Raw genomic sequence first — 27,416 nt, 5'->3', positions numbered from 1 at the left:
TTTTAAATGTATTTTTAATTAAATCATCTATTTGGGCCAGTTTATTTCCAAATGAGATGAATCAATACAAGCATTTTTACTAATTCAATAATCAATGTGTTTGTTCTGTGAGGTTTGGTGGTAGACTTTTTATCTCCCAACTAATGTGTGAGTACCAGACGTCTCGGTCCTGAATGACGGAGTCTTAATAATGTAGAAAACACAACAAACAGTTTTCCAGTAAAAAAAAGTTTTTACTGAAAAAAACTATGGTCATTTTATAATTTTATAGCATATGATTGTATAAACATAAACATAGATGGACATCGATGAAAATCAGTTACATAATGTTTAAAATACATCTACTCCTCTTTTAGCAGGTGAGAGTAAAATGCTTTTAAGAGGTTAAAATCTTCACGTTTACATCAGTCAAAGGTTGACATACAGTGTTAAGTCATACAAGCTAAAATATAAACAAAGACAATTAGAAATCCATTTTAATTCTGAATTAACATTTCATCCATTCATATCTGAGGCTGACAACATCAGTGGTCTTGAATGAACTGACATGCTTGCATAAATTCTACCAAGAAAATGACGCATGAGGTTTTTTGACGATCATACCGCACAGTACAAAGAAAAACTGCCTCCCAACACATGACAAGTTGCTAGTAAAGGGTTGATTGCAAGTGCGGCGACTGAGTCTCTGAGCATCCAGCATCTGGGGGGAGTGAGGATCAGGGTGTAGCGGCTGGGAGGATGGGGTTGTTATTGGGGTTTGCAGTCAGAACAGCCTCCCCATCGTCTCTGTGAGTGCTTTAGTGTAGTTAGTGGAGGAGGTATACATTATGGGGGTAGTTCAGTGGTTTTCAGTCCACAAACTCAAGGCGGGTGGAGATAGCTGGACAGGGATTGGCTGACTGTCCGTGGCGAGCAATGTGGAGTTGATGCAGGAACTGGGAGGGCAGCGAGTGGTCACAGCCTGTAGTTACCGTGGAGATAACGAGTTTTGATGGTTAATGTGGTTTGCCACCGTGGACGGACCGAGAAGAGGCAGGTCAGTGATGAGGAAGACGCTACCTCCTTCCAAAAAAAGTGTGGCTGCCTTAAGAGTTCTTGGAGACGATCTTCATCGTGATGGTCTTCAGTTCTGAGTACTCCTTCAAGCCGCTTTCTCCCCTGGAAACAGGAAATAGTTACAATGCTGCTCATTTTGTTTAAACTATCATGCTGACGGCAGCATTGAAATATAGTGTATACACTGCTGGAGGCAGAGATATTGCAATATCCTCTTAGATTAAGATTTACGGGATGTTAAGCAATTTTGGAAAGTAGGTTTTCAAAACACAAAGTCAGTATTAGTAATATTGTGGTTAATTTGTGTATATTCAGTGGGCAGGCAGTCAAGTCATACTCACAATTCACGTCCAGTGCCAGACATTTTATATCCTCCAAATGGACACTGTGTGCTGAGAGCGTTGAAGCAGTTTATCCTGGGAAATACACAAAACATTGATCACTCTTTTGCGTTTGACTCCTGTGGTTTGATATTGTTAAAATGGTGCATAATTTTGTCCCAAAGTATTAAAGCTTCATTCAGTGGGCTGATTTATTGTCATCGCCGTTGCTATTCTTGAAACCCTCTGGAATTAACAACATAATTCCATTATTGTTTAGCAAACACAGCTGAAAGTTGTCAGGCTGTATATTTGTGAATTTACTGCAGTCTGAGTTTCAGTCTGAGACAACGAAATGGAGTAAATTTAACTATTTGAGGTCAGTTTATGGAGGAGAGATGGAAGAGAGAAAATGATATCTTGTTTGTTTAATCTGTACAGAGAAAATGTAAAAAGGACATGTTGCTCCGTTACAGAGTGTTATGACTGTTAACTTCCTGGAGTCTTGTCATCCAACCAACCCATCTCACGGAAAGAAAAATTACATGGACATTACGCACGTCATGAGGACGTATTTGAGGTTTTTCGTGTGTCATTTGTACGCCACGCAACAAAACTACGATAACGCCCGCAGTTAGGTTTAGGCAACAAAACCACGTCATGGTTGGCCTTAAAATAAGTATGTAAAAAAATATGTACAAAAACGATGTAACATTAGTATGGAAAACACGCCACTAAAAAAAATGGTCAGTTACGTAAATTGCAAAACAAAACACCGATCTCCTGGTAAAAAGTCCTGCATTTCTTGGACCCATCCACCTCCACATCCGCCCACCATAACCGGTATTTCTTTCACTTTTTATTCTAAGTCACTAGCTCTGAGCGTAGCATATTTACACAGATTTTTTTACATTGCAGTCAGTACAGACTACATGGCGTACAAATGACACGCCATAAGCAAGGAAGGTGTTCTTATTGCACGCTCAATGCCTTGCACATTATCGTGTCAAATACGCCTTTTCGTGCGTGTCCTCACCATGAGGTTGCCAACAACAGACAATGCAAAAGTCATCATATCTATAAGATCAGGAGACGACTCCTGATTGTCTGCGGTCACTGTGGTCGGTATCAGCAGTGAGGTGATATTGTTTAGAAGAGGCAGGATTTGTCGAGGAAGAAAAGAAGTTTGGTCCTTCTCAAAGTACCAAACAAAATCCTCAACAGAGGAAGAGAAGTGATTGGGCGGCATCAAGACTGAAGGACGAGGTAGAGAAATGTTTCCTCAGCTAGCAGAGGATTGCAGTCAAGTGTAACAAGTGGTGAAAAATTCTTGGCAGACGCTTTATGTTAGCTATAACTCTACCCCTACTCATGGCCATCTGCAGGTAATTACAAAAGAAACAAAACAAGTTTAGGTGAACTCAAGAACTAACATTTTATGATCATTTCATTTATACAAATTATAAAATTAGGGTTTCAGTTTACATTTATAATTTACATTTTGCGCTGTTGTCTTGCACTGGCACGTTGCGTTTGGTATTTTTATAACTCAAATGTCTGAGCTGTGGGAAAAAGTGGAAAAAAAGGAAGGAAAACATTTCTTTGTGGTTTGTGTAATGATAGTGAAGTGGCACATCGCCAGCTTATAGTTTCTGGATGCCAGAAACTGAAATGGTTGATACTTCCCACATGAAAAATATGACTGATTGCAGCTAAAGAAACACAGCAGATGAAACTTACCAGACAGTGCCAGCCTGCATGGCTGTGGTTATGGTCATGGCCTTGTTGATGTTGTTGGTGAATACAGCCGCAACCAAACCATAATCTGAGTTGTTGGCTCTTTCTATCACTTCCTCGATAGTTTTGAACTTCATGATCAGCTGGACTGGGCCAAAGATCTGTAAATAGATAAGAATTTACAGGTTCATTTATTTTCCTTATTTGTATATATAATATTTATATGTTATTGGTCACATATAAAGATGTGTGAAGGGTTAAGGAAAGAGTTACCATCAATCATCTTGCACTTAAATTTTATCCAGAATGTATTTTCACCAATGTTGGAAAGTAACAATTACTGTATTTAATTACAGAGCAAGTAATAGTAGTTAGTTAGTTTTGAATTTTCGATTAGTTTTTATTTTATTTTACTTTTGACTTTTCCATTTCGTTTTAGTTTAGTTTTAGTTTTACAGTAGTTTAAGTTTGTTTTTGTTTGGGCCAGAAGTATGCAGCTACATATACACACAAAATACATGGTTGGAGTACTGTGTAGGAATGGCCATAATATTAAATGTTTAATCTTTGCGCTACTTTAGTGTCCGATGTGAAGCAATCGAAGCATAGCGTCATCTCCTGGAATGTCTAGTCTGTTCAATGTCACAGAAGTTGATGGAAATTAATGCCGTGTCCTTTTTTTCAGTAGTAATATATTATAGCTAAAAAGATTAATTAAATGAATTTACATTCATTTTTATTAGTTTTTTAACCAGGCATTATTGTTTCAGTGTAGTTTTAGTTTTCTTAAAGGATATAGTTTTCATCTAGTTTTAGTTTACTAACAATATTTTTCCACCTCTTATTTTCCTTTAGTTTCAATTTTAGTTTGCAATAATGACCTTGGTACAGAGGAACTTTACTCAAGTATTTTTAATTTCATGCTACTTCATACTTTACCTACATTTCATAAGGATTGCTGTACATTTTCCCATTTATTTGAATTTTTTTTTTTTTTTTCTGGCAAGATAATCTTTAGACCCATTAAAAAATCGGGGCTTTGCTGACCATTGTCGGGAGGGGGGGGGGAATCGGGCCCAAAATCGTCTTGTTTTTTGCATTTAGTGTGTGCCCAGCATTAGTTACTAGTTACTAGTTACTCTGCAGGTCCAGTTTAGATACAACACATAATATCAATAAATAAATTATAACACATTTGTATTGATAATTAAGTTACCCAACAGCATACAAAATGCTCCTTGCAAGTTAATGCATCGATCATAACATTCCAATATTATAACATATATGATAATATAACTCTCTGAAATAGATCATTTTGCATTATGAGTACTTTAACTTTTGATACTTTAAGTATATGTTGCTGATAATACTTTAGTACTTTGACTTATGTAACATTTTTAATGCAGGACATTGACTTTAATTGAGTATTAGTATATGTAATATACTAATATATAGTATATATATTGTGGTATTAATACTTTTACTTGAGTAAAGATTCAGAATACTTCCTCCACCACTGCTTTTCACACTGGTATACATACTTTAGTTGTGCTGAAGTTATAAATATCCCTGTTCTTTATCATCGTACCTCCTCTCTGGCGATGCGCATGTCGTCCCTCACATTAGAGAAAACAGTGGGCTCAATGAAGAACCCCTTCAAGCCCAGAGCTTTGCCTCCACACTCCATCTTAGCTCCTTCACTGAGGCCGCTCTGGATGAACTCCAACACACGGTTCTGCTGCTCACGGCTGATCTGTGGAGGCGGAGGACAGACGAAATATGAGAGGTCAGGACAGAGAAGACAAATAAAACATGATAGAAGAAAAGGGGAGATACAGCTATAGATCTGTTGTCCTCACCTGTGGACCTTGCTCAGCGGTGGGATCGAAGGGGCTGCCGACTATCCTCCTCTTGGCTCTCTCCACACTCCTCCGAACAAACTCATCATAAATGGGTTCCTCTACAAAGATGCGAGATCCTGCTGTGCAGCACTGGCCTGCGTTGAAAAACACGCCCTGATGGGCCTGCTCTACAGCCAGGTCCACTGGGGGAAAAGGGGATTTTTAGTAAATCATCAACTAGATAAAATCAAATAAAACTACACCATTTTCAAAGGTTCATTTTTAAATAAGAAATAGTAAGTCTTGAATATGAAATAAATCTGAATGTAATGTTAACAGACACTATCATCATCACATCTACATGCAAAAAAAAGAGTAATGTGTGTAGTATATTGTTACAAAATTTGCCCCAATATTTATTGGAGCTATCCTGTGCAAATCTGATACCTGACACCTGAGAGACAGGACCCTGCTGTTGCGTACGAAGGGTTAACGGACCCCCGTGATTTATGGGTCTCGGCTGAAGCACCCGACTGAGTCAGGGTCCATTCTCCTGATTTACAGACCTTAGGGAGCCCCTCTCACGGCTGCTGAAAGCATTTGAAAGCCTCGGCACCCCCAGTTTGGTGAGCCACTTAGAATTCATATGAAAGCCATCCATCCACAGGTTTTCATAGCACTACAAAGCTTCTGAGCATTTTAAGAATCTCAGTCTATGTGTGTTTATCCACAGACCGGAGGTCCTGAAAATGGGACTACATGACTAAACAAAACGGTGATAGTGACGGACCACCTAGTGAGGGTGGCGTTGAAATGGAGCACTGAATAAAACATTAAACTTACAATCAGCATCTGCAAAGATGATGTTGGGGCTCTTTCCTCCCAGCTCCAGCGTCACTCCCTTCAGGTTACTCTTCCCAGCTGCTTCTTGGATCAGCTTGCCGACCTAGCGAAGGAAACAGATCTGGGGTTTACTCACAGAAACGCAGGCCCGCGGCCAGATCAGTAAATCAGCTGGATCCATTAAATAGCTTAAAGAGGTTGGTTAGCTCCAAACAGGGAATGCACCGGTCGGCCAGCTGAAACATGAGTTCTGCAAACACACAGGATGAATATCTATTACAGGTTTTTGGAGCCGGCAACAGGAAAATAAAATGATGTTTCAGCCGGGAACAGCATCTGATGTCTAATGAAGGGCAGGAAGGAGCGACCACAAGGTGTGTGGGTGGTGATGTAACCATCTGAGGTTGGTTTGAAACGGGTCTGGTGTGTCAATAAGGAAGACGATGAGGGATTTGCTGTGTTTTTTCTTTATCTTCCCATCATCCCTATGTCTACTTAATATGATGTAAACAAAATTAAGACTAATAAATAATAATTACTTGATAAGGGATTCACATATGTAACTCATCTTAGGGCGCTTTCACAAGCCAACATTTAGTTTGTTTTAATCGAACTCTGGTGCGGTTTGTTTGGGCAGTTGTGAATACAGTAATCGTACTCTGGTTCGGACCAAAACAACCGGTCCCAGACCGCTTGTGAGAGGTGATCTCGGACTGTTCCCAAGCGAACCAAAGCACAGGCTGCCTGTGCGGGCATTTGTTGAGATGGATACAGATTAACATGTGTGGGAGAGAACTGACTTGGATTTCTGCAGAAGTCCGAACATACAGAATATGCTAAATGAAGTCCACAAAAATTGGGACGTTTATAGAGTCAATCTAGATAAAACTGGAGGAGAAGGGATTTGTGCGCACAGTAGATCAGTGCCAAGTCAAAGTGAAAAAATTTCGACAGTAATACTGTATATCAAAGTCCGTGATTGGAGTCTTCCACAAGCTGCTAGCTTGAACGCTGTGAGAACTAATAGCCATGTTTGTTGTTTACGTTCATTATGATCATTTTGGCGGAGTGGCTTTGGAGGGCGACCTGAAGGGACGGACTGTTAGTTTTGCCGACTTGGACACTTTCCCTCTAGATATAGTGATTTATGGAGCTAGTGCTGCTAGCTACTTTCATTGGAAAAGAGGTGGCAACACTGGGCTCAGTTTTTTGTTTGGATAATTTGTCAAATCTAGCGAACTCTTTTAGTTTCTTATCATTGCCGACCCTACCTTTTGAATGACAAAAGGAAATAAATGGAAACCTTTAGATGCCTTGAAGAGTAGCCAAGATACACTTAAACAGTTTGCAAACTTGTTTGTTAGTTAGTTAGAATATACAGTAAAGTATAAGTAATTTGTAGTAGATCCTGTAGGCTAAAACATGTGAAACCACTGGTAATGTGCTTATTCACTTTCTTTCCGGGGGTTAGATAAGAAGATTGATGCCACTCTTAGATATGAGTGGTATCAACCTTCTCATCTAACTCCCGCCAAGAAAGCGAACACATTTCCCAAAATGTCGAACTATTCCATTCAGATTGATAGAATATGGTAGTCCCATTTATCTAAATTTTTTTTCACAATCATGTAATTTGCTTTCATTTAAGATATTTTCTCAATCAATCAAAAGTGTTCTCATGAGTCTCTACTGAGTCTCAACAATAGAACGAATCAGTTGCTTTGTATCAACTCCAAAGATTACAAGCCTGAGAAACCTCACACACCTCCTCCTCACAACCCTACACCCTAAACAAGGATTCATCTTCCTGTTACTCATATAGCCTGTTTTATTTTCCGTGAGAACTGACAGGATAAAGCGGAAAAATCCCCTCTCAGTGTTAAAGTTAAAAAAAAACACCTCCAACATGGAAAAGACTCATCTTCTCTCACTATCTTATCTCTAGTGTCTGAGTCGCTTTAAGATACTGAGATATAACAGGGAACAACAGGATGGATCAGAATCAAATGCCGTGCTGTGGCTGGTACCGACGCTGTATAACAACAACACAATACTTGGCGTGGCTTCAGTGATGTGTTTTGTCTGTCTTTGATGAGAAACACAAAGCGGCTGACTAAGGGGAGGTTAGCGTGTGTTTATTCAGGGGTAAAGGAAACACGCTGGGCTGCGAGACTCCTCCATGTGGAGTCACAGCCACATGAGAGTCAGTATCAGGATGAGTTGTGGTCCTAAAATCCACCTGTAGCTACACTGCCACCTTCCACCCTGTGAGGAGATGCTGTGGTGGCTAGTATCCCCCCACCACTGCTACTACAGCGTGGTGGTGACTCACTGTCTGGGCATCAGCAGGCTCTTACAGCACTGGCTCATTCTCTCAGTAATTGACTCCAGATCACATGAAACAACAGGAAAACTAGTAAAAAAAACAGGGCCACTCACAAAGGAAATGTTCAATCAAGACGAAATGATAAAACAAAGAAGATGTTTGTGTTAGAAGGTGCATTTATGTCAGCTCGCATGCACACACTGATTGGGTGTGTGTGTGTGTGAATGACTGGAATAGGAAAATGTATGTTTTATGTTAAACTGTGCTGGAGCCGTTCAGACACAGGATGAGTAGATATTTCTCATCATGCTGTCTAATTTTGCTTTTACTTACTGTGTCTGTTTGGTTCATCAGGAACCGTAATCTATGATGTCTATACTTGTGTGGGCTTATCGGAGGTTGCTCAGGCTGTTCTCAGACACCGTTTGTGGTTATACCTACGAAAAATAATGCACTGTAATTTGTATATATCCCACAAAATTAGTTGTTTTTTTTTGCCTAAACCAACACGTTTTCACACCCAACTCGTCAAATACCGCCGCTTGGTCAGTGCCCCTCGGCATCAGAGACCGACGCACAGGGTACCCCTCTAGTGTTACTTTTGGACGGACCAGGGACGGCATGTCAATATGCTTATTACACAACTTTGTTAAATACTCGATCCTGATTGGTCAATCACGGCATTCTACGGTCTGTTATTTCTATATAGCAGACCGTTGCTATGGCCGCAGTTCTGATGTTGGACTCTCACAGACCGTTTTTGTGTCAAATTATTGGTTTCTTAAGTAAGTAGCCGTGTAATAAGTGGGATAATGTACAGCTAGTGGCTCACTGATGTGAAATAAACCCCTTCAGAGCAATGGACTTGTATCACCCTGAAGGGGTTTACTTCACAACAATGACCCGCTATCTGTATATTATCCCTTACTTGTTACATGCACAGTGTCCTTTCAAAATTAACTTCCGTTTTCACAGGAAGTTAGGTTTAGACAACACGACCACTTAGTTAGGTTTAGGAAACGGTCGTAGTTGACAACTCACGTGACTAGAGACTCAAATGACTCACTGGACTGACAATACCAACGAGTCACGTGACTAACGACTGACGTGACAAATAAGTCAACGTTACTTTTAGTTTCACACGGGACACGAACAGTTGTCTCCTGTCTTGTGTTTGTTTAACCATTGCACCAACTTTCTCGCCCGCCCTTAGCGGACTCTCACACTATTAATACTACATCACTTGCTCCAACCGTTGAATAATGCCGCAGGTAGGAGTTAGTTTTATAGTTTGTCACATACTGACGCTAAATGGTGCCTCTGTGCATCGGTTTCTGATGCCGAAAGGGCACTGCCCAATCGACCCAATCGGGTTTCCTAAACCTAACCAAGTTGTTTCCTGTGAGGACAAAAGTTTATTTTGAAAAGACTGGAGTGGAAATTGACACAGATAGATATCATACGAACCGTTTTATGAGGATACGTTGCATATACCGTACACACTGCCTCTCTAACACACCGCCAGAGTCAAAACAGACATATCCTTGAACCACAAGGCTAATCCGAACATTACATAAACTCATTCACCGAAGATACACGTGTGTACCGGCTGGTTACATCAAAACATAAATTCTACATTAGGATTGCCGTAAATAGTTTTACCAGCGGGGTGAACTTGGAGTTAGAAATAACAGATGTTTATAAATGATCTGCAGTTAAAGAATCTGCTGTCACTCTGGCTGTTCCCTCTGGCCAGAGGAATGCGATCGGACCGCAACACCTCCGAGTGCTCAACACCTAACATGGTATATGTCCTTGATGATCTAGCTTTCCATTAACTACGCCACGGTTCTGCAAAGTTACATCTTGATAGTAAGTTCAATGGCAGGCACTGTGGAGGTGCGTTAATACAGCAGAGACAGCAGAGGGAGAACAGAAGAGAGGCAGTGTTTTCACAGAGATGTGTTTGTATACTCTTGACAGTGCAAATATGTGCATGTGTGCCAGATAAAATCAGAGCCTGCTGTCATGCATAGTAATGACAGGGCACACAGCATATGCCATTTGTTTGTCATTTAGACTTCAATACAGGCACACAACATCCCCTTATTACCCAGCCTGCTCTAATATGCTCTGCACATGTTGGTCACTGTGTCACTTGTGTTAGCTGACAAAAGCGAACAGTAGGCAGCTGTTGATCTGAGTTATGAGAGAAAAGTACCTCGGTTGATCCTGTGAAAGCCACTTTGTCTATGCCCATGTGCGAAGCAATCGCAGCTCCTGCCGTTGGCCCGAATCCTGGCAAAATATTGATGACTCCCGGTGGAAACCCGGCCTGTCAAAACAATATGAGAGGAAACAAGCTTTAGCGGAGATGACAGCAGAGCCAAGCAAAACCACAGGCGGTGTGGGGGAATCCGGACCCAACCCAACCTCCCTACCAGCAGAGAACGGAGAGAACATCAAAAAGACGAAGGCGACAGACAGATAGTCTCCAGAAAGAGGCGAGGCCCGAGAGGGCCGGGGGAGACAGGGAGGATGTGGACACTGAGATTTGTACAGCGTGATCAGGTTTTTCTACATTAACATGTGATGCTGCGTTGTTCCCATCTTGTTTCACTTGGTCTCTATTGTACACAACTCGCTAACCCTGCTGCTACTGACTTTGACAATACAACGCACTGCTACACAGATACCGCATTTTGAATTTGACTTTACTACATACTTGATTTATAGCAGTATTTCATGTTGACTTCCGTCTTAGCTTCACTGTACAAGAAGCTCTGTAATGTTTTCTCAGTGCTCTTTTGTAATGTGTCAGCACTGATATTCAACTTCCTATTAACTTTGCTGATTACAAATGTTTTGTTCAGTTCCGTTTAAAGACTCGAAGTCGCTGACTAAGTGGCTTGTTCACTTTTTTCACATCACCTTTCAAATGCACTTCAGTACGTGCGTCATTAAAGGAGCAGTGTGTAGGATCTGGCGGTATCTGGTGGTGAGGTTGCAGATTGCAACCAACTGAAGACTCTCCTGTGTGCCATGAGTTTAGGAGAACTACGGTGGCCGACACGTAAACAAGGATAGTCCTCTCTAGAGCCAGTTGTTGTAAGAGTAGAGTGTGTGTGTGTGTGTGTATGTGGGAAGTGAGTGGTGAAGCAAGAGAGAGAGAGAGGCTGCATTGGGAGCGAGTAACGGTATCGTCTCCGGCCCAAGCAGGAAAAGTTTGGTTTGTCCGTTCTGGGCTACTGTAGAAACATGGCGGTGCAACATGGCGGAGATTATCTTGCTGAATAAAACATGTAAGTATCATAAACGTATGTTTGCCACAGAGCTTATTTTCTGCAATAATCCAAAATACAATAGAAAATCCCCGTTGGCTTTTTGTCGAGGGAACCAGGGCGATGCTAACTTCCTGGTTGGCCAACAAAAATACGTCATCGCTGCACCACTATATAAACTCTGAATTTGAAGTCGAAGACTGGAGTGAACGTTTTTTTTTCCCACTCAGCTGCTCATAATTTTGGTTTAAACGATATGACGTGAATGCAGCATAATAGTTTAACAGCCTACAACTATTTGCAACAGTAATAACATTATGATTGTTTCTGTGGCCTTGTGCAGTCTTTTAATAAAGAAAGACAAAGACATGTCACTGTTGAGTTTTTAAAGTGGAATTTTTCAATGCTCTAAGGACCAGAAAACAAAATGATATTGACTTTCATTGTATTGGGGTAGCAGCAAAAAAATCTCAGAGATTGAAATCTCAACGCTTTAGCTGATAAAATCAGAACTATCTGCATGGCTACATACCACTACGCGCAAGAGATAAAATGTTGTTTTTTTTTGTGATTTAGTTGAACTGACCCTTTAACTCTAGCAAACGTGTTGTCTGGTGTTAATCTGAGGCTGGAAAATTAAGATTACAGTCTCTGAAAAGATCTGCCAGATAGACAAGTGACACTTTGCTAAACATCTGTTCTTTGTCGCCATGTGGTTACGTTAATATTGGATTATCCAAATAAAGTGTTGGCCAGATTCATAGTGAACACTGTGTTCTTGGCAAACTGAAGCCTGCAAGTGATTCGGATTCAGTTATTGGGGAGTATTAACGTTTGACTGCCCAAATGAAATGTTGGCAAGCTGCCTCGTGAACATATGTGTGGTTGGTTGGCAAAGAGATTCATGTCATTTACCTCCTTGACGAGAGCTGCGATGTAGAGACAGGTGAGCGGTGTCTGCTCAGCAGGTTTGAGGACAACAGTGTTTCCACATGCGATTGCTGGACCCAGCTTCCATGCTGTCATCATCAGAGGGAAGTTCCACTGTGCGTGACACACACACACACACACACACACACACACACACACGGAAAAAGACATCATGCATCTGACTGACACACTGGGTGGTCACAAGTCAAGCTCAATAACTCATCGCTCTTAAGTCACTTACTCTCATTTTCACTCTGTCTAAACATAGTCAAGTGAGAAAATGTTCTCGGCACTTGTACAGTATTTTCTCTTCCCACAGTATTCTGAGAAAGCCGGGAAATTGCAACACATGTGCAATAGACCCATATCACTGTACAAAACACAGGCCTGTGTTATTTCTGCTTTACACAGGAGCCCATGGGGCTCAACGCAGAACCACACGCTTTCTGAATTCTTGCACAATCAACAGTGTCTCTTTCTCCTTGATCTTTTCCTCCTTTCTCACCATTCTCTTTCCCTCAAACCCACTCGGTTAAATCCGTCAGTTCGTTCTTCTGCTTCTCACTTCTCGTTCTCTATTAGTCAAACTCACTGTCATTTTTGGGGGCATACCAGCAGGATTTACAGGCATAAACAGTGACTGTCAGGGATTTACTGGAAAATGCGGAATGTAATTCAATAAACAGGCCGGACTAGCAAACAACGACATCTCTTTAAAACTCGATTCGTTGTTATCGGTTTTGTTTTTCTCTTCTTCTTTTGTCTCCATTTGTATGCATCTTGCATGTCACTTTTAGGAAGGGTTATACTCACAGGGATAATTTGTCCACAAACTCCAATGGGCTCATATCTGGTAAATGTCAGATACTCTCCATCTGTGGAGGAACACACACACACACACACACACACACACACACACACACACACAAAAAGAGAAAACAGGGTTATTCATTTCGAGCTTTAGTTTAAACCTCGTAAAATGCCCGAAAGACATGAAAAATGTCACCATGCATGTACCTGATACCCCCGGTGTTGTTGACTCAACATGTTAATTTGTAAATGAATCCACACGCAACATTCCTGGTTGCTTTACCCCGGTGAGAGATTACATTTCTTTTCGAGCCTCCTACAGCACAGGCATGTGTGTAGCTGTTTTAGGTCATAGAGATGGGTGTTATGCTGGAAATGTTTGCTCATTCCTCTTGCATTACTTAAGTAAAAGGAGGTACTTACTAAGGGTGTGCCATGCTTGTTCATTCTCCACAAAAAACAATTGATATTGAGAAATGTGTATAAATGTGTTACAACAGTCGTCAGCTGATGAAACATTGCCTCATGTTGCATTTGGACTGGAATGACCAATGGTAGATGACGAGCCAGATAATCATTTTCATTGGGACGCAGTGGAAGTATAACAATGGACAAAAAACTGCAGCACAGATTCTCATATGTCAACCTTTCCCCTTAATTCAAAAGTGGATGTTGGGTCTTTCAAAACTGTTATTGTGTGGAGAGTGAAACTATAAACCTATTAGACATGAGATTTTCAGGAGGAGCTCAAGTATCTGTGAGACTTGTTTGAAAGTATGACTCCTACAAGATGACTTGTATTTCAATTTGGAACAAGCAATGTAAACGATACCAAACTGTGTAGCCAAAGGTGCTCCACATAATGTCACTCCCCATTCATTTCACACTGTGATACAATTTTAACACAATAATCTCAGCATAACGTGCATACATGTTGTTGACGATAAATGTGATGCACTTTCATCCTGACAGGTGAACAAACATGTTAACTGACAGCCTTACATCATACAGGCTAGAGGAATAACCTTGTTTATTTCCTCTGAATGTCTACTAGAGCAATGAAGCTTAAACCAAAGCCCTGGCTAAATGCTTACCGCGGTTAGTTTGGCAGCAGCGTACAAGAGAAGCTTTGAGAGGGACAATGCGGTGGTATCAGGAGGTTTCCCATGTCCTCTCTCTTATTCTATTTTCCTTTTTTGTGCTTCCTGTTGAAACAGACAGCCAACTTTCCCCTCTCCCAACCCCCAAATTCAACTGCCTTAGAGAGGCGACACTGGTGGCAGCCTCCTCGGGACAATACATGTAGTGTTTGGATTGATCGCCAATTTGATACCTTACTTTGCTGAGTATAAGTGTGTTTTTTATACAAAACCTTTTTTTTATCCAAGTAAATATGCAACCTGATCTCACTGGAAGGCGTATAAATAGAGCGACATTACAAGGACATTCCATGTGTGATGAGGACGCATTTTAGCCTTTTAACGTGTCATTTGTACACCTCACAACAGAACTACGCTAACGTCCGCAGTTAGGTTTAGGCAACAAAACCACTTAGTTATGTTTCAGAAAAACGTCATGGTTGGGCTTAAAATAAGTATGTAAACTAAGTACATACGTACGGAAACAACGTAACAGAGGTCCAAAAACACGTCACAAACGTCACTAATGTAACTTCAAAATAACTCAACAACACTTTGGGACACGAACGGTGGTTTGGAACACCAGTCTCCCGGTTGAAAATCATGTGTTTTTTGGACACATCAACCTCCCCTCCCATCCGCCTGCCATAAGCAGTCTCTCAGTTTTTGTTCTACGATACTAGCTCTGAGTGTGGCATATTTATGCGGATGCCTTTACATTGCAGTCAGTACAGACTACATGACGTACAAATGACACGCCAAAAGCAAGAACTGCGTTCTTATTGCATGCAAAATGACTTGTGAATTACTGTGTCATTCATACACCATTTAGTGGGCTGAAATATCCAAAACAGCAGACACTGACACAGTTAGTGAATAGCTGGTGAACATAGTGGAGCATTTAGCAGCTAAAGAGTCAGATATTTCCTTCAGGAGTTGGTGGAGACCAAAAACAGAGTTAAAAGAGAGTGAATATTGCACTTATAATCATCAGGTGACTAGAAACACAACTCAAAATAGTAATGATTCTCCGTAAATGTGTTGATAAGCAACTGTTTGCTAACAAGTTTGGCATATCTACGTAAAAGATGATGATATGTCAATACGTTCTCATCCCAACTAGTCACATACAGACGCTTTAAACTACGTCATCACACTCCTAGACCACTTTCTCTGAGCTTTTAATATTAACGTGGGTTTATATTGTACTTGAAAGCTCGGTGCGTCTCATACAGACGCTAAAAGGTGCTTTCTGCATTGGTATCACACACCGAGGACCGTGACAAAGCCTCGGTATTTCACGCCCTGGGAATAACAACGGGCTGGTCAGTTTCGTGTTTACAGCTTGTTTCCACTGCCCCCAAGAGGCCAAAAAAATAAGCTATTGCAGGTTTGAGATGCATCTATGTTTAATGTCTTCACACAAACTGTTGTTCAAGATTTTTGTCTGAAAAACAATTAACAAAACTATGATTCAAATCAAGGCACATCTGATCATCATAACTTGACAAAGAAACCAACTTTTGGTACTCTAGTTTTATTACTTAGCGAAGACACAATTCAGTGGATACTCAAAATATTTTGGTTTAATACCCAGCCATACTAGCCACCACCACTCTGCCTTCTGTCCATTTCACTAAAACTCTGCTGTAGCACTCAAAGAGGGATCTTACCCATTGGAATGGAGGTGCCGTGGATCTTGTCTGCATATCCAGCAAAGTATCTCAGTGTCTTTATGGTTCCTTGGAGGTCCACAAACAGGGTGGGCAGGAAAGGCTTCCCACTGTTCAGTGACTCGAGAGTCTGAAGAGAGACGGGGGAGACGTTTTGAGAAATATGTGATATAACCTTGTGATCCTCACATAATTCCATACTGTTTCAGTCTTTACACTCTCCCGCGGGTGAAATGTGACACTAAGATAACACTAAACTACAAATACAGACCCTAAGTTACAGTTATATGTTCTCTTTAAGTTTATTAGCATTTTAAAACACAGCGACGACTCAAAGTGCTTTGCAGAAGTATAACATGTAATAAACAGACAAAGGAATAAGTGTTATACTACCCTGCAGTTACAGTGCTGTTGGGTAACAATCAAGTGTAAAAGAAAACTTTTTGCTATTATCTCCATGTGGAAAATAACATCCTCTCTAAACGAAAAAAAAAGTTATTCACATTAATTCATTCAGAGACATGCCAATATAACTTACAGCTAGATAGACGCTGTCTCTCTCCACCAGGTCAGCCAGTTTGGAGAGCAGACGACCCCTCTCAGATGCGTCCATCCTTCGCCATACGGAGCCCAAAGAAAAGGCGAGGCGAGCCGCTTGCACCGCTTTATCAACGTCAGCCTTTGAGAAAAGAAACATACTAATTATCTAGCCTGATCCACTAAACGGGTGTCTTCTTGCACTTTTCATGCCAGTAGCATATCTGAGTATCTTTGTGATTCTTTTTTTTTTTTTTTTTTACTCAACATTGCTGAAATAGGTACGGGTCAGAACAACTGCCAGCTAGTTTACACATGTATAAAGAACTAAAAGCAAGATGTTAAGCTTTAGTGAGAAGAAAAACTGAAGCTTGATTTTCATTGTCAAACTATCCAGTGGTGGAAAGCACTTTTATTTAAGCAGTGTGTACTGTACAATTTAGATTATCTTTTATTGACACTCTACCACATTTCAGAGGGAAATGTTGTACTTTTTACACCGTCACATTCATTTACTATTCAGATTAAGATTTTGCACATAAAACATATACTCAGTTTACAAAATATGATGCATTTTTATTGATTAAACCACTCAGCAGTATATGACGTAGTTAAAATTTGCTTAATCTCGACCAACTACAACATTAAAGTACTGCTTAAGTTTTAATCTATCAATAAGAGTGATCCAGTAATATAATATTATTAACACCAACAGGGTCCATTTTGTATAATGAGTACTTTTACTTTTGATACTTTAACCCATTTGGAAAAATGCCACAGCATTTGTTCTCAAAAGTTAAAAGAAATTTGGTACGGACATACTTTGGGCAAGTATCTAACAGTACAACTTTGAAATAGTTAGATCACATGAAAAATCACAGTTTTATAGTCAAAATCTGAATTTTTGAAAAATGAGGAAAAACGCTTGTGTTTATTAAATGTTGTAAAATATTGTTTTTCCACTGCATTGATGTTTAACTTGTTAACTTGAGTTAATCATAAATTACAAATACTTGATTGAGCTCCTTGCAGTTTCTAAGATTCATCCATTTTCTTATCATACTATATCCAGTCTTTGGGCACATAATGGAACTACTGTTTTTCCCTAAAATAAAATGGAGTCTATTGCACAAACAGTATTCCCATTATGTGCCCAAAGCCTAGATATAGTATGATAAGAAAAACTCACTTTTCAGCTAAATGGTTTGACCGATTTTGAAGTGAAAAATTTCAGTTTCGGGCACAAATGTGTTAAGATGCCATGCTGTAGAGTATTTACCTTATCGGCTTCCTGAACCTCACAGATCTGCTCTCCAGTGGCCGGGTTGTAGGCAGGAAAGACCTTCCCACTAACAGAGTCTTGCCACTCATTGTTGATGAAGATCTGCAGGGGGAAAAAATGCAGTTTTTAGTATTTAAGTAAGCAGAGGCAATAAATAATCTGAGTCATGAATGTAATTTCCTTTGTATGAATTAAATGCACTAATTGATTATTCAAACTAGCTTAATTTGCAAATGAGCCACCTTTTTTATTTTTATTTTTTAATATGTTAAGTAATCTGTTAAGTAATCATTTCATAACATGCTTGTAGTTGAGGCTGTGGGAGACTAGCAGTCCCAGCTCTTCCAGGCTCTTGTGTAAGGGATATGGGAGAATCTCTGGAAATCTGGACAGAGATTCCTGTCTGTCCTGCATTGCTCTCTGGGGAGTGCTCCACCATCCAGACAAAGGGGTGGGGTGGGAGGGGTGGGGGGTGCAGATAAATCCCTATCAGACACCAGACCCCCACCCACCAACCCACCCCCAAGCACACAGACACACGTTTCACAACATCGCTGCTCGTTTACGAGATCATAAAACACGTGCCGCGCTTGGTTTCTGTGATGCGTTAAAGCAGGTCTTCCGTTAAACAACCGCCTAGGATTCCAAACAGGACATATTAAGACCAAAAGAAAAATAAATGTTTACAGAGTCGCATAGCTGAGAATTATGTCACAAAAACTACAAGCAAACCCTTCATAAGCTGATGAAAAGTGGAACGAAATGCAAGGTGTGATTTGAAACTTGCAAAAACGCAAGTAAGGTCATAAGAAAAAAGCTCCTTCCTCGCTGACATGTTTAGATCCATTAGGCAGACTGCTCACACACTGTTTTTAATGGCTGTCAGTCTGCCTGATAGATAGAGTGCAAGGAGAACATCTGCTGGCACAAATCCCTCTGTGTATACATATGCTCTTACCGTCCCTTTACTTTAGAGGAGTTCAGATGCACTGAGAACAAACCTGAGAGCAGGGTTCAAGTATCCCACTGGCCTAAGCCTCCCTAAACTCTCCAACATGTTTACCTCCATAAACGCCGGGCTTTAAGCACTATTTAATTGGCTGTAAACTGTTGCCCGTGTTTACTTTCGGGTTGGTATAAAATGCCAGGGAGTCTGAAAACTGTTGGAGTCGCAGCAAACACATCACTCTGCCTCCCTCCTCCTCTTCATTCCCACGGCTCACATGCAGCCTCATAATGTGGCCTCTGCGTATGAATAACTCACAAGCAGACGTTTAAGGTGTTCAGTATCTGTGTGTACCACCCCACAGAACCATACGTTACAGACTCACTCCTCTACCTTTCCTTTGTACTGGTCACACACACCATCCCCCACACACCTTAACAGATAGACGAGGCCGGAGTGGCTTCTCTCTGCCAGCCGAGTGTTCTCAGGCGCCTTCCATCAGAGTCCACCTTTAATCTGACGCTCATTAAGAACACTTCATAAAATTGTCAGTAACGATAAGGAGCAGAGGGCCAGCTACAAAAACAGAAAGTCCTGTAGAGCACTGAATTAGTTTTTAAATTTATAGGGGCCACTGAAGTGGGGCGCCCTAAATCAGAGGAGCCCCCTGACAGCCTCAACAGTCCGAGCAAGAATGCAGACCATGGGTAGCTTTATGCATGGCGTAACCCCTCTCACAAGACGCTGCTAAAGGAGAACGGATGAAGCACGAGAACAGTGGAGCGGGCCGCCACCTAAATCACGGCCAGAAAAGGACAACTGTCAGCCGCCGTTTGGCTCGGCCCTCTCTCTGGGCTCGGACTGGTGTTAGACTTTTGTCTCGTTCCATTGAGAGACTTGATTAAGATGACAGGGCCGCGTAGTAAATCAACTCTTGAGGTTTCTTAAAATTGCTTTTAGGATCATTTGGACGAGGGGCAAAGAACACAAGAATGAAAAAGCAAGTGCAAAGGGTGCACATTTTCAAATGATAAATCGTGTTTTCTTTCCCATTCCCCGCGGGGTCGTGACTATCCCTTCACATGACGGTTTCATGTTTTTAAAAATCTAGAGTGCTTAGAATTAACTTGGTGTCCAGATGATGACAACATTTTCAAAATGTTCTGCTCTTGCATTGAGCAACTTTTTAAATGATAAAGTTTTCAACATTTTGTTCTGCCACATTAATTAAAAAACGCATTCGAGCGGACAAAAAGCTGTGATCTGTGATGCCTGACGCATAACGAGGAGGCCTGATGTGGATTAGAGCTAAGCAGTAAGCATATAGGTCAAGACTTTCTGCATGGGCCACAGGGCAGCTGCAAACATTTAGCAACTCCCAGGCTTTTCTGCAAAAGCTGTCAGTCACTTCATCCAGAGAGAGCCTGGCCATGGGGATAATGAAAAGATGAGACATGATACACAAAGTTTTTTTTTGTTTTTTTTGCTAATTTTTCTATTTAAAGCAGAGCCCTCAGTCACCGTCATGCATTACACAAAGTTTTACTCAAAATAACAAATCAAGATTTGTTCACCTTGCACTGAGTCAAATGTTAATTTCCTTCATTTTTTCATGTTAACAAAACTTTGCGTGATTTTTTGTGATTTTTCTGGGAGTGAACTGTGGTGGGAAGTAAGAAATGCCAAAATACTTTCTGCAGCCAACAACACATCTGTTTGGCTCTTTGCTTCAGCTCAGATGCTAACGGCTGAAGGAACATGTAATGCTAATGCGAGAGGTGGGGCGAGTTGGTATGAGGGGGGTGTACGGGTTTATAATATGTGTGTGTTTATACACAACACGCCAAGATTCCACAGCCAGACGAACCCTACCCGGGCACCTGCAACACTCGTCTGCGCAGGAAGTTTCATATCCTCCCCTATCACAGGACCTCTACTTCCTCTCTGGATGGGTTTCAAAAGTCTTAGAATTACTACTGTTACAAGTTAGTGGAGAGCATGTGAAAGTGGAGACCAGCTGGTGTTTTTTCCCCTACTCCTCTCCACATGTCTGACACCATGGAGCCGTCATGTTTTTCATTCACACACCCACAGACAATGCCACCCTGCGCTCCTGGGTTTGGCGAGGGCGACCTCGCCGTCACTGACTGGCACACGTCTTTGTCTCGTCGGTGTGTGTGGGCAAGTGGTTAAAGTTGTTCATTCTGACTCAGAAGTTATGTGAGAAGCCCTAATTTGACATAAGGCTGTAATTAAAAACAACTTCTTATGCACTTTTTGATGACACTTCTTCCAGTAGTCAGAGACACTGTGCACGTCAATGGAGACGTATCAGTTTACATTAAAGCCTTTTTCAGAATTATATGATGCTAATTTCTTAATACCTTTTTAAAACCCCACAAGGGACATTAGATTTCACTTTTACAGCTATATACATCCATTTGACAAAGTTTCTGTGCAGATTCTTAACCAATAAATGCATTTTTTAAGTCAGTTAAGTCATTAATTTATCCCATGAACCCCCGAAACCTCCATTTTAAAATAGCTGAGTAGAGCAAAATACCACTTAACACAAATATATCACCTTTCAGAGTTATTTACGACACAAAATATATCAAAACTCAATCTACAATCTTGATGAAATGTTCAAATTGCTAAGAGGCAACGATAAAATTGACCTCTCCTCTCACTACTGGTGCTTTCTTTCCCTTGGAACATCTGAGGTTTGATGGGTTTCCTGTGTACTTAACCATTCTCTAAATCTCAGGTCAAGGAGAATGTTTAAAGAACAGTAGTTTTACTCGTGGGATCAGAGGACAGAGAGGAAGTAATTTTTAAAGCAATGTGACGCTTTTCCACAGACAAATAAACATCTAGAGAAGCACTCCTGTCTCTGCTGTGTCCCGTGCTCGCCGGAGAGAGAGCCTATACGCCAACAGATTTATGAAGCCGAGTGTTTTTCATAGTGACACCGTAAGGATTTACACGTTGCTTGTCAAGAGGGCCGCAGACGCAGAGGTATGGGAAGTTAACAGGGTAACCTCGCTGTCACTGCTCTTCCTTAAACAGTGATTAAGAGACAGGGGACATGATGTTGACGTGTCTGCTAAGATGATAATTTACACTCGCTGCACAAGTAGGCATTTCACACCAATGGACATATTAATGGCGGTGCACACTTACCCTGTCACAATCAAAGAGATGTGTTCTAGAGAGTATGTGGCCATGTGTGTGCGAACAGGGAGATTGTGTAAGCAAAGAACAGAGGAGGAGGGGGGAGAGTTCTCGCTGTGCTCGTTGTGATAAATCATTTAGTTGCACAGTATCCCCTAACTTTGGCTCTGTTTGATCTTGATCGCAGTAAGATGGTGGTTTTGAAGTGAAAAACTCCAGAACTGCAGGTCAGGATCTGGCGAGGCAGGGCCACTAACCCACACAGTGAGACAGGGTCATAATTTACACCCCGGTGGACAGCACCCCAAGCCTCCATCTGTGCTATCTCAATCAGTGACAGATTGATGGAGCCTCTTATTCATCCAAACTGAGTGGATGTCTCTGCATAGACTGCTTTACAAATACCTGGGTCTTCAGCAGACAGGTTCTGCAAAGGTTCCTATGGTGAAAGTGCACTAATGCCACCGTGAGCAAAGCAACAAAGAAAATTTATAACTGTTGATTAGTTTGAGATCTGTAACTCAGACGATGAACAAGGCCACTGAATTGGAGCCCTCAATCTTTGTTAGTTCTTTATATTTGTAGCACTGTTTTAAATGTTGTTACTCTATTAAAGAATTAGGCAACAGTAAAACCGAACTGGAAAACACATTTTAAAATGCAGATACGTTCTTATCATTATCTTTTGTGGAGGGTAAAACAATGTGCGGACTTCCCACACACTTTACAGACAGCTCCTTCAAAGTAAAAGCAGCAGAGTTATTTCCATTCCTGTAAAATTTGTCCCACTAAGTGGTTTAACAACTCATCATCACTGAACGGTGTGAAAAACCCACAAAGGCCAGAAGTATCGGCCACTAAAAAGAGCAGGAAAAGTTTCTCTGTTTGCTTTAACTATTCATAAAACAGAGTCTCTCTACTCCACGTCTACCACAAGTGGAAAACATCAATAAATAGCTATCATGGCTCTCTTATTTATGGCTTCCTTTGTGGTCCTATCAACCTTTAAACTGTTTCGGTCTTGTAACCCAGCTGTTGGAGCCTTCCAGCGATAGAAATGTGGGGGTAGGGGACAGGATGACCGAGAAGACAGCTTTCCTCCTCCAGCTTAAGAGAGAGGGTGTATGAAAACTACTAATTCTGCATATGTAGATATCAATAGACTAATAACAATCTTATATAGATGCACAGAAGAAGGAAGATATCTTTACTGATGCTATCAGCGTGTCGTCGACGGTGAGAAGTTCATGACTCGGTGAAAAGGACAAGGGGCAAAGCTTGACTGCAATAACCCTTTTTTTTATCACATGCTCATGTTATAGATGCAAACCTAGTGATACTGTATCAGCCATATCTCTGTCTCCAGGGTCGCTCACATTTAATCTTTGCGTTGCAAAACAAAGCTTTCTTTTTATGTAAGTTAGGAAAAGCTTAATATTGTAGAAAAGTTGATAGTAAAATCTGAGGAAAAAAATCTGTGCCTGGAAGCTTGCAGCCCCATCCACACGCCCTGCAGGCCAGTGAACAGCGTTGGTTGTTGGGGTGGTGAACAGGAACAGGGTGTGAGCAGAGCCCACGCCAGGGGTTCCCATAAATCAGGGCCCTTCTGCCCCCTATGTCCACCAAACCAACAGGGACTGGATGATCCAAATTCCTAGGGGTTAATTCACCAAGTCGTTCCCTAAAATTTCCTTCTGTATACCATCGTGTCCAACCCTTTAACTAACACTATGTAAGGGAATGGAAAGCTTACTATAAAACATTTACCTTAACTGTGGTGCAGCAGCGTGACCTTTGCACTTAAAAACACCAAGGTATGTGTTAACAACGAGCAATTATAGCGCTGACTGAACTTACACCACGCTATCATACATCTGACCTCTATGTGACGTGCCCTTTAATCTTGGTAATCATAAAAACACTTGCACTGCAGCTAAAAGACCCTTTCAGTAGCAACACAACTGCAGCCGGCTAAATCCTATAAACACAGTACACATTAACTGATGACTTAAATTTACTATAAAGTGTCCCAATGTGTGCATATGTATATGTTTAAATAAAAAAAGAAGATAGAAACCCTATCTAGACATTGCAGAGATGTTATCAAACATATCAGAGCTATTTTCAACATGTGTGTATTGACTCCCATTGAAAGCACGAGGGCTCAAAAACTTTAATGAGAAAATAAGAGACTGTGATTTACTGATTAATGATTGCTTTGATTATGTAAAAGTATATTTGTTGCTATGTTTTTATCACAATGACAAAATGTTGAAGCAATTAACTACTGATTATACTGTAGGACTTACATATAGTATCCTCGCCAGATGTTTTAATCAAAATCTTTCTGAAAGCCTATTTTTTCAGTCGTATCTACAACATGATTTGTTTCACGAGACAAATAATGTTCTTTGTTTGACTCAAGCTCCTTTCTCCAGCTGTTTCTGCATCCCTTTTCTCCCACCCACACACTTCTGACTGTAGGACGATCCAAAAACTACTCTGATTACACATTTCTTCTTTTCAATTCATTCACTAAACAAACTTGCAGTCATTTAATAATTAAACAATGCCTTTAATTACTGCCAATTCTTTGGATTTGACTAAAGTGTGTGTCGTGTCATTGAAAGAAAAGACTTCAAGACCTGGTTTATACACAAACTCAGCCTTCGCTGCTGATAGCTATCATTGTGAGCTATCAAAGATAAATTAAATTCCTTTACAACTCATTCAATACCACAAAAAAAACACTTAATTGAAACATTATAATCATAATTAAAAAAAAAAATGAAAGAAAGAGAAAGATTTGGGTCCAACCTTGCAATAGCCTATTTCCAATTTTTCCAAAAGTATCCCTTTAATTACTTTCTTTCAACTGTTAATTGAAAATTAAATTGTATTAATTAGCCTCCCATGCAGTAACCTGAAATAATGTTGGTCTGTCTTCAGGTGCAATGTGCAATAAAATTATAATAAATATTATAATAATAATAGTATGATGAAATTATCCACGTGATTCCTTATCAATATTTTATTGTGCCTCCTAAAAAAACAGCAATTATAGCTGTGTTAAATAAGTCTTTATCTTAATACCTGGTTTATGCAATGACTCAAATTAGAAAATTTGTGAGTTTAATTAAAAAGTGATACCATTAAAACACCCAAAAAACAGTATTGTTATATATACATGCTAACACATTATACTAAACATGCCCAAACTATGGCACGCCCTTATCAATATTTTATTGTGCCTCCTAAAAAAAACAGCAATTATAACTGTGTTAAATAAGACTTTATCTTAATCCCTGGTTTATGCAATGACTCAAATTTGAAAATTTACTTTTTTTAATCAAGTGAGACCATTAAAACACCCAAAAAACAGTATTGTTTATACAAATCTACTTCTTTTGTTTAATTTATGTTGTCCAGGGATTATTGGTTTATGCAATGACTCAAATTTGTACTTTTTTTTAATCAAGTGATTAAAAAGTGAGAACATTAAAACACTCAAAAAATCAGCAATTATAACTGTGTTAAATAAGTCTTTATCTTAATCACTGGTTTATGCAATGACTCAATTTTTTAATCAAGTGAGACCATTAAAACACCCCAAAAAAACAGAATTGTTTATAAAATGTCTGTTATCTAATTCTTTAGTTTAATTGATGTTGTTCAGGGATTATTGATTATTTAATTCAGAGCTGAGCACGTGGACGCAAGAAGAGACAGTTTAATCGTCAGTTTATCAGCTAGAAAGTTGAGTCTGGAGAAGTTGCTCATCTCCAGCTCTGAGCTCTGAGAGCTGCTTGGTCTGATCCTGAAGCTTCTGCCGCTGACGCACCAAAAGTTTAGTTCAAAGTTTTGGTTATAGGCACAAACAAGATCGGACATCTCCGAGCAGAAGAAGCGTATGCGTCTTTACGCGCAGAGCGATGGAGAGTCGGTGTAGAGAGAGAGAAAGCGTTGAGAGAGTTGTGTGTGTAGAGATAAACCGACCTTGGTGTAGTTGATCTCCGGGTTGTGTACCGGTGAGGGCATCAGCTGGAGGTTTGCCATGAGAGCAGCCGGGTCGCTCTTCATCTCTCCGGGGATCTGGATCTTACTGGAAGTCATCGGGTCCTCTCGTCTGTCTGTCTGCTGCTGAGCCTCTCGGGGGTTTTTACAACTAGATGTCTGATTAGGTTTTTGGGTTTTCTTCCTGGGTTTATAGCCCAGGTGTCAGCCGAGGTTCATTCTCATTGGGCAAAGAAAAGGGCCGTCCTTTTGAAAATTAAATTCATGCATTTACATAAACGACCTCAGCAGCCATGCGTGTTGAGGAGGAGAAACACATCCACCCACCCACCTAACACACTCCTGGTACACACTCACTTTACGCTGCTCTCACCAACAGACTTTCTACAGTAAAAACACACAGTGCCATGAATTATCGAAAGAGTTTGCAATGTATCACTGTGTTAATAATGTTATCTAAACTCTCAATAATAAGGCTGTAAGTTTGAAATGACAGCCTTATTATTACACTTATTATTACACTTTATATAATAAAGTGGTATCTAAACTCTCAATAATAAGGCTGTAAGTTTTAAATGACATGGGACCTATTTTTTTTAAGGGTTTATAGCCTAAAACAGATGTACTATGTGGAACTTGGAATTTGGAACTTGGAATTTGTGGAACTATATAGTTCCACAAACTTACTGCTGCATAGTTTAATGAAGCCTACATATTTTTTTCTGGTAAAACAAGCCATCACCATTAGATCTATTTAGTAGCTGTTCTGGACTTTTAATGCTACCTAAAGATCTTCATCATGCAATTAGTAGATTCTCAAATTTCCTTTTTTTCTGAGCACTTCAAGGATTTCTCCTCCATGTTGGCACAAGAGTTGAGATTGAAAGTTTCTTTCTTGACCTTAACGAACAAGTTCTCCACCAATACCACTCACTTTCCACTGCTTTCACCAACAGACTTTCTACAGTAAAAAACACACAGTGCCATGAATTATCAAAAGAGTTTGCAATGCATCACTGTGTTAATAATGTTTTCTAAACTCTCAATAATAAAAGCTGTAAGTTTTAAATGACATGGGATCTATTTTTAAGGGTTTATAGCCTAAAACAGACTATATAGTTCCACAAATTTACTGCTGCAAATAATAGTTTAATGAAGCCTACATATTTTTTCTGGCAAAACAAGCCATCACCATTAAATCTATTTAGTAGCTGTTCTGGACTTTTAATGGTACCAAAAGATCTTCAACATGCAATTGTAGATGCTCAAATTTCCATTTTTTTCTGAGCACTTTAAGGATTTCTCCTCCATGTTGTTACAAGAGTTGAGATTGAAAGTTTCTTTCTTGACCTTAACAAACAAGATCTCCACCAATACATATGTTTACTGAAAATATAAAGTCATATCCTTACATCATCATTAACCATTTCCTAAGTGACATAAAGGTGTCAAACTACTTCCCTCAGCTCGCTATCACCCTGTGGTCTTTATTTGCTCCCCATGGTCT

The 27,416-nt window shown here is 40.3% G+C and overlaps 1 protein-coding gene across 1 annotated transcript; it reads right to left on the bottom strand.

Annotated features, from left to right (window-relative positions):
• Nucleotides 1-212: 212 nt before the first annotated feature.
• aldh1a2 (aldehyde dehydrogenase 1 family, member A2) lies at nt 213-26,203 on the bottom strand. The gene is made up of 13 exons (XM_037750457.1): nt 25,892-26,203; nt 17,773-17,877; nt 16,495-16,635; nt 15,957-16,086; nt 13,148-13,209; nt 12,320-12,448; nt 10,345-10,458; nt 5,798-5,900; nt 4,973-5,157; nt 4,702-4,866; nt 3,117-3,274; nt 1,398-1,472; nt 213-1,158 (listed from the first exon to the last, which is right to left on the bottom strand). Exons 1-13 carry the CDS (start codon nt 26,006-26,008, stop codon nt 1,086-1,088), a joined length of 1,557 nt encoding a protein of 518 aa, XP_037606385.1. The 5' UTR covers nt 26,009-26,203; the 3' UTR covers nt 213-1,085.
• Between the last annotated feature and the right edge of the window lie 1,213 nt (nt 26,204-27,416).

This window comes from Sebastes umbrosus, chromosome 2, assembly GCF_015220745.1.
Source record: "Sebastes umbrosus isolate fSebUmb1 chromosome 2, fSebUmb1.pri, whole genome shotgun sequence".
Classification (NCBI taxonomy): domain Eukaryota; kingdom Metazoa; phylum Chordata; class Actinopteri; order Perciformes; family Sebastidae; genus Sebastes; species Sebastes umbrosus.
The sequence above is the reverse complement of the archived record's forward strand: the minus strand, read 5'-3'. Positions and strand labels throughout refer to the sequence as shown.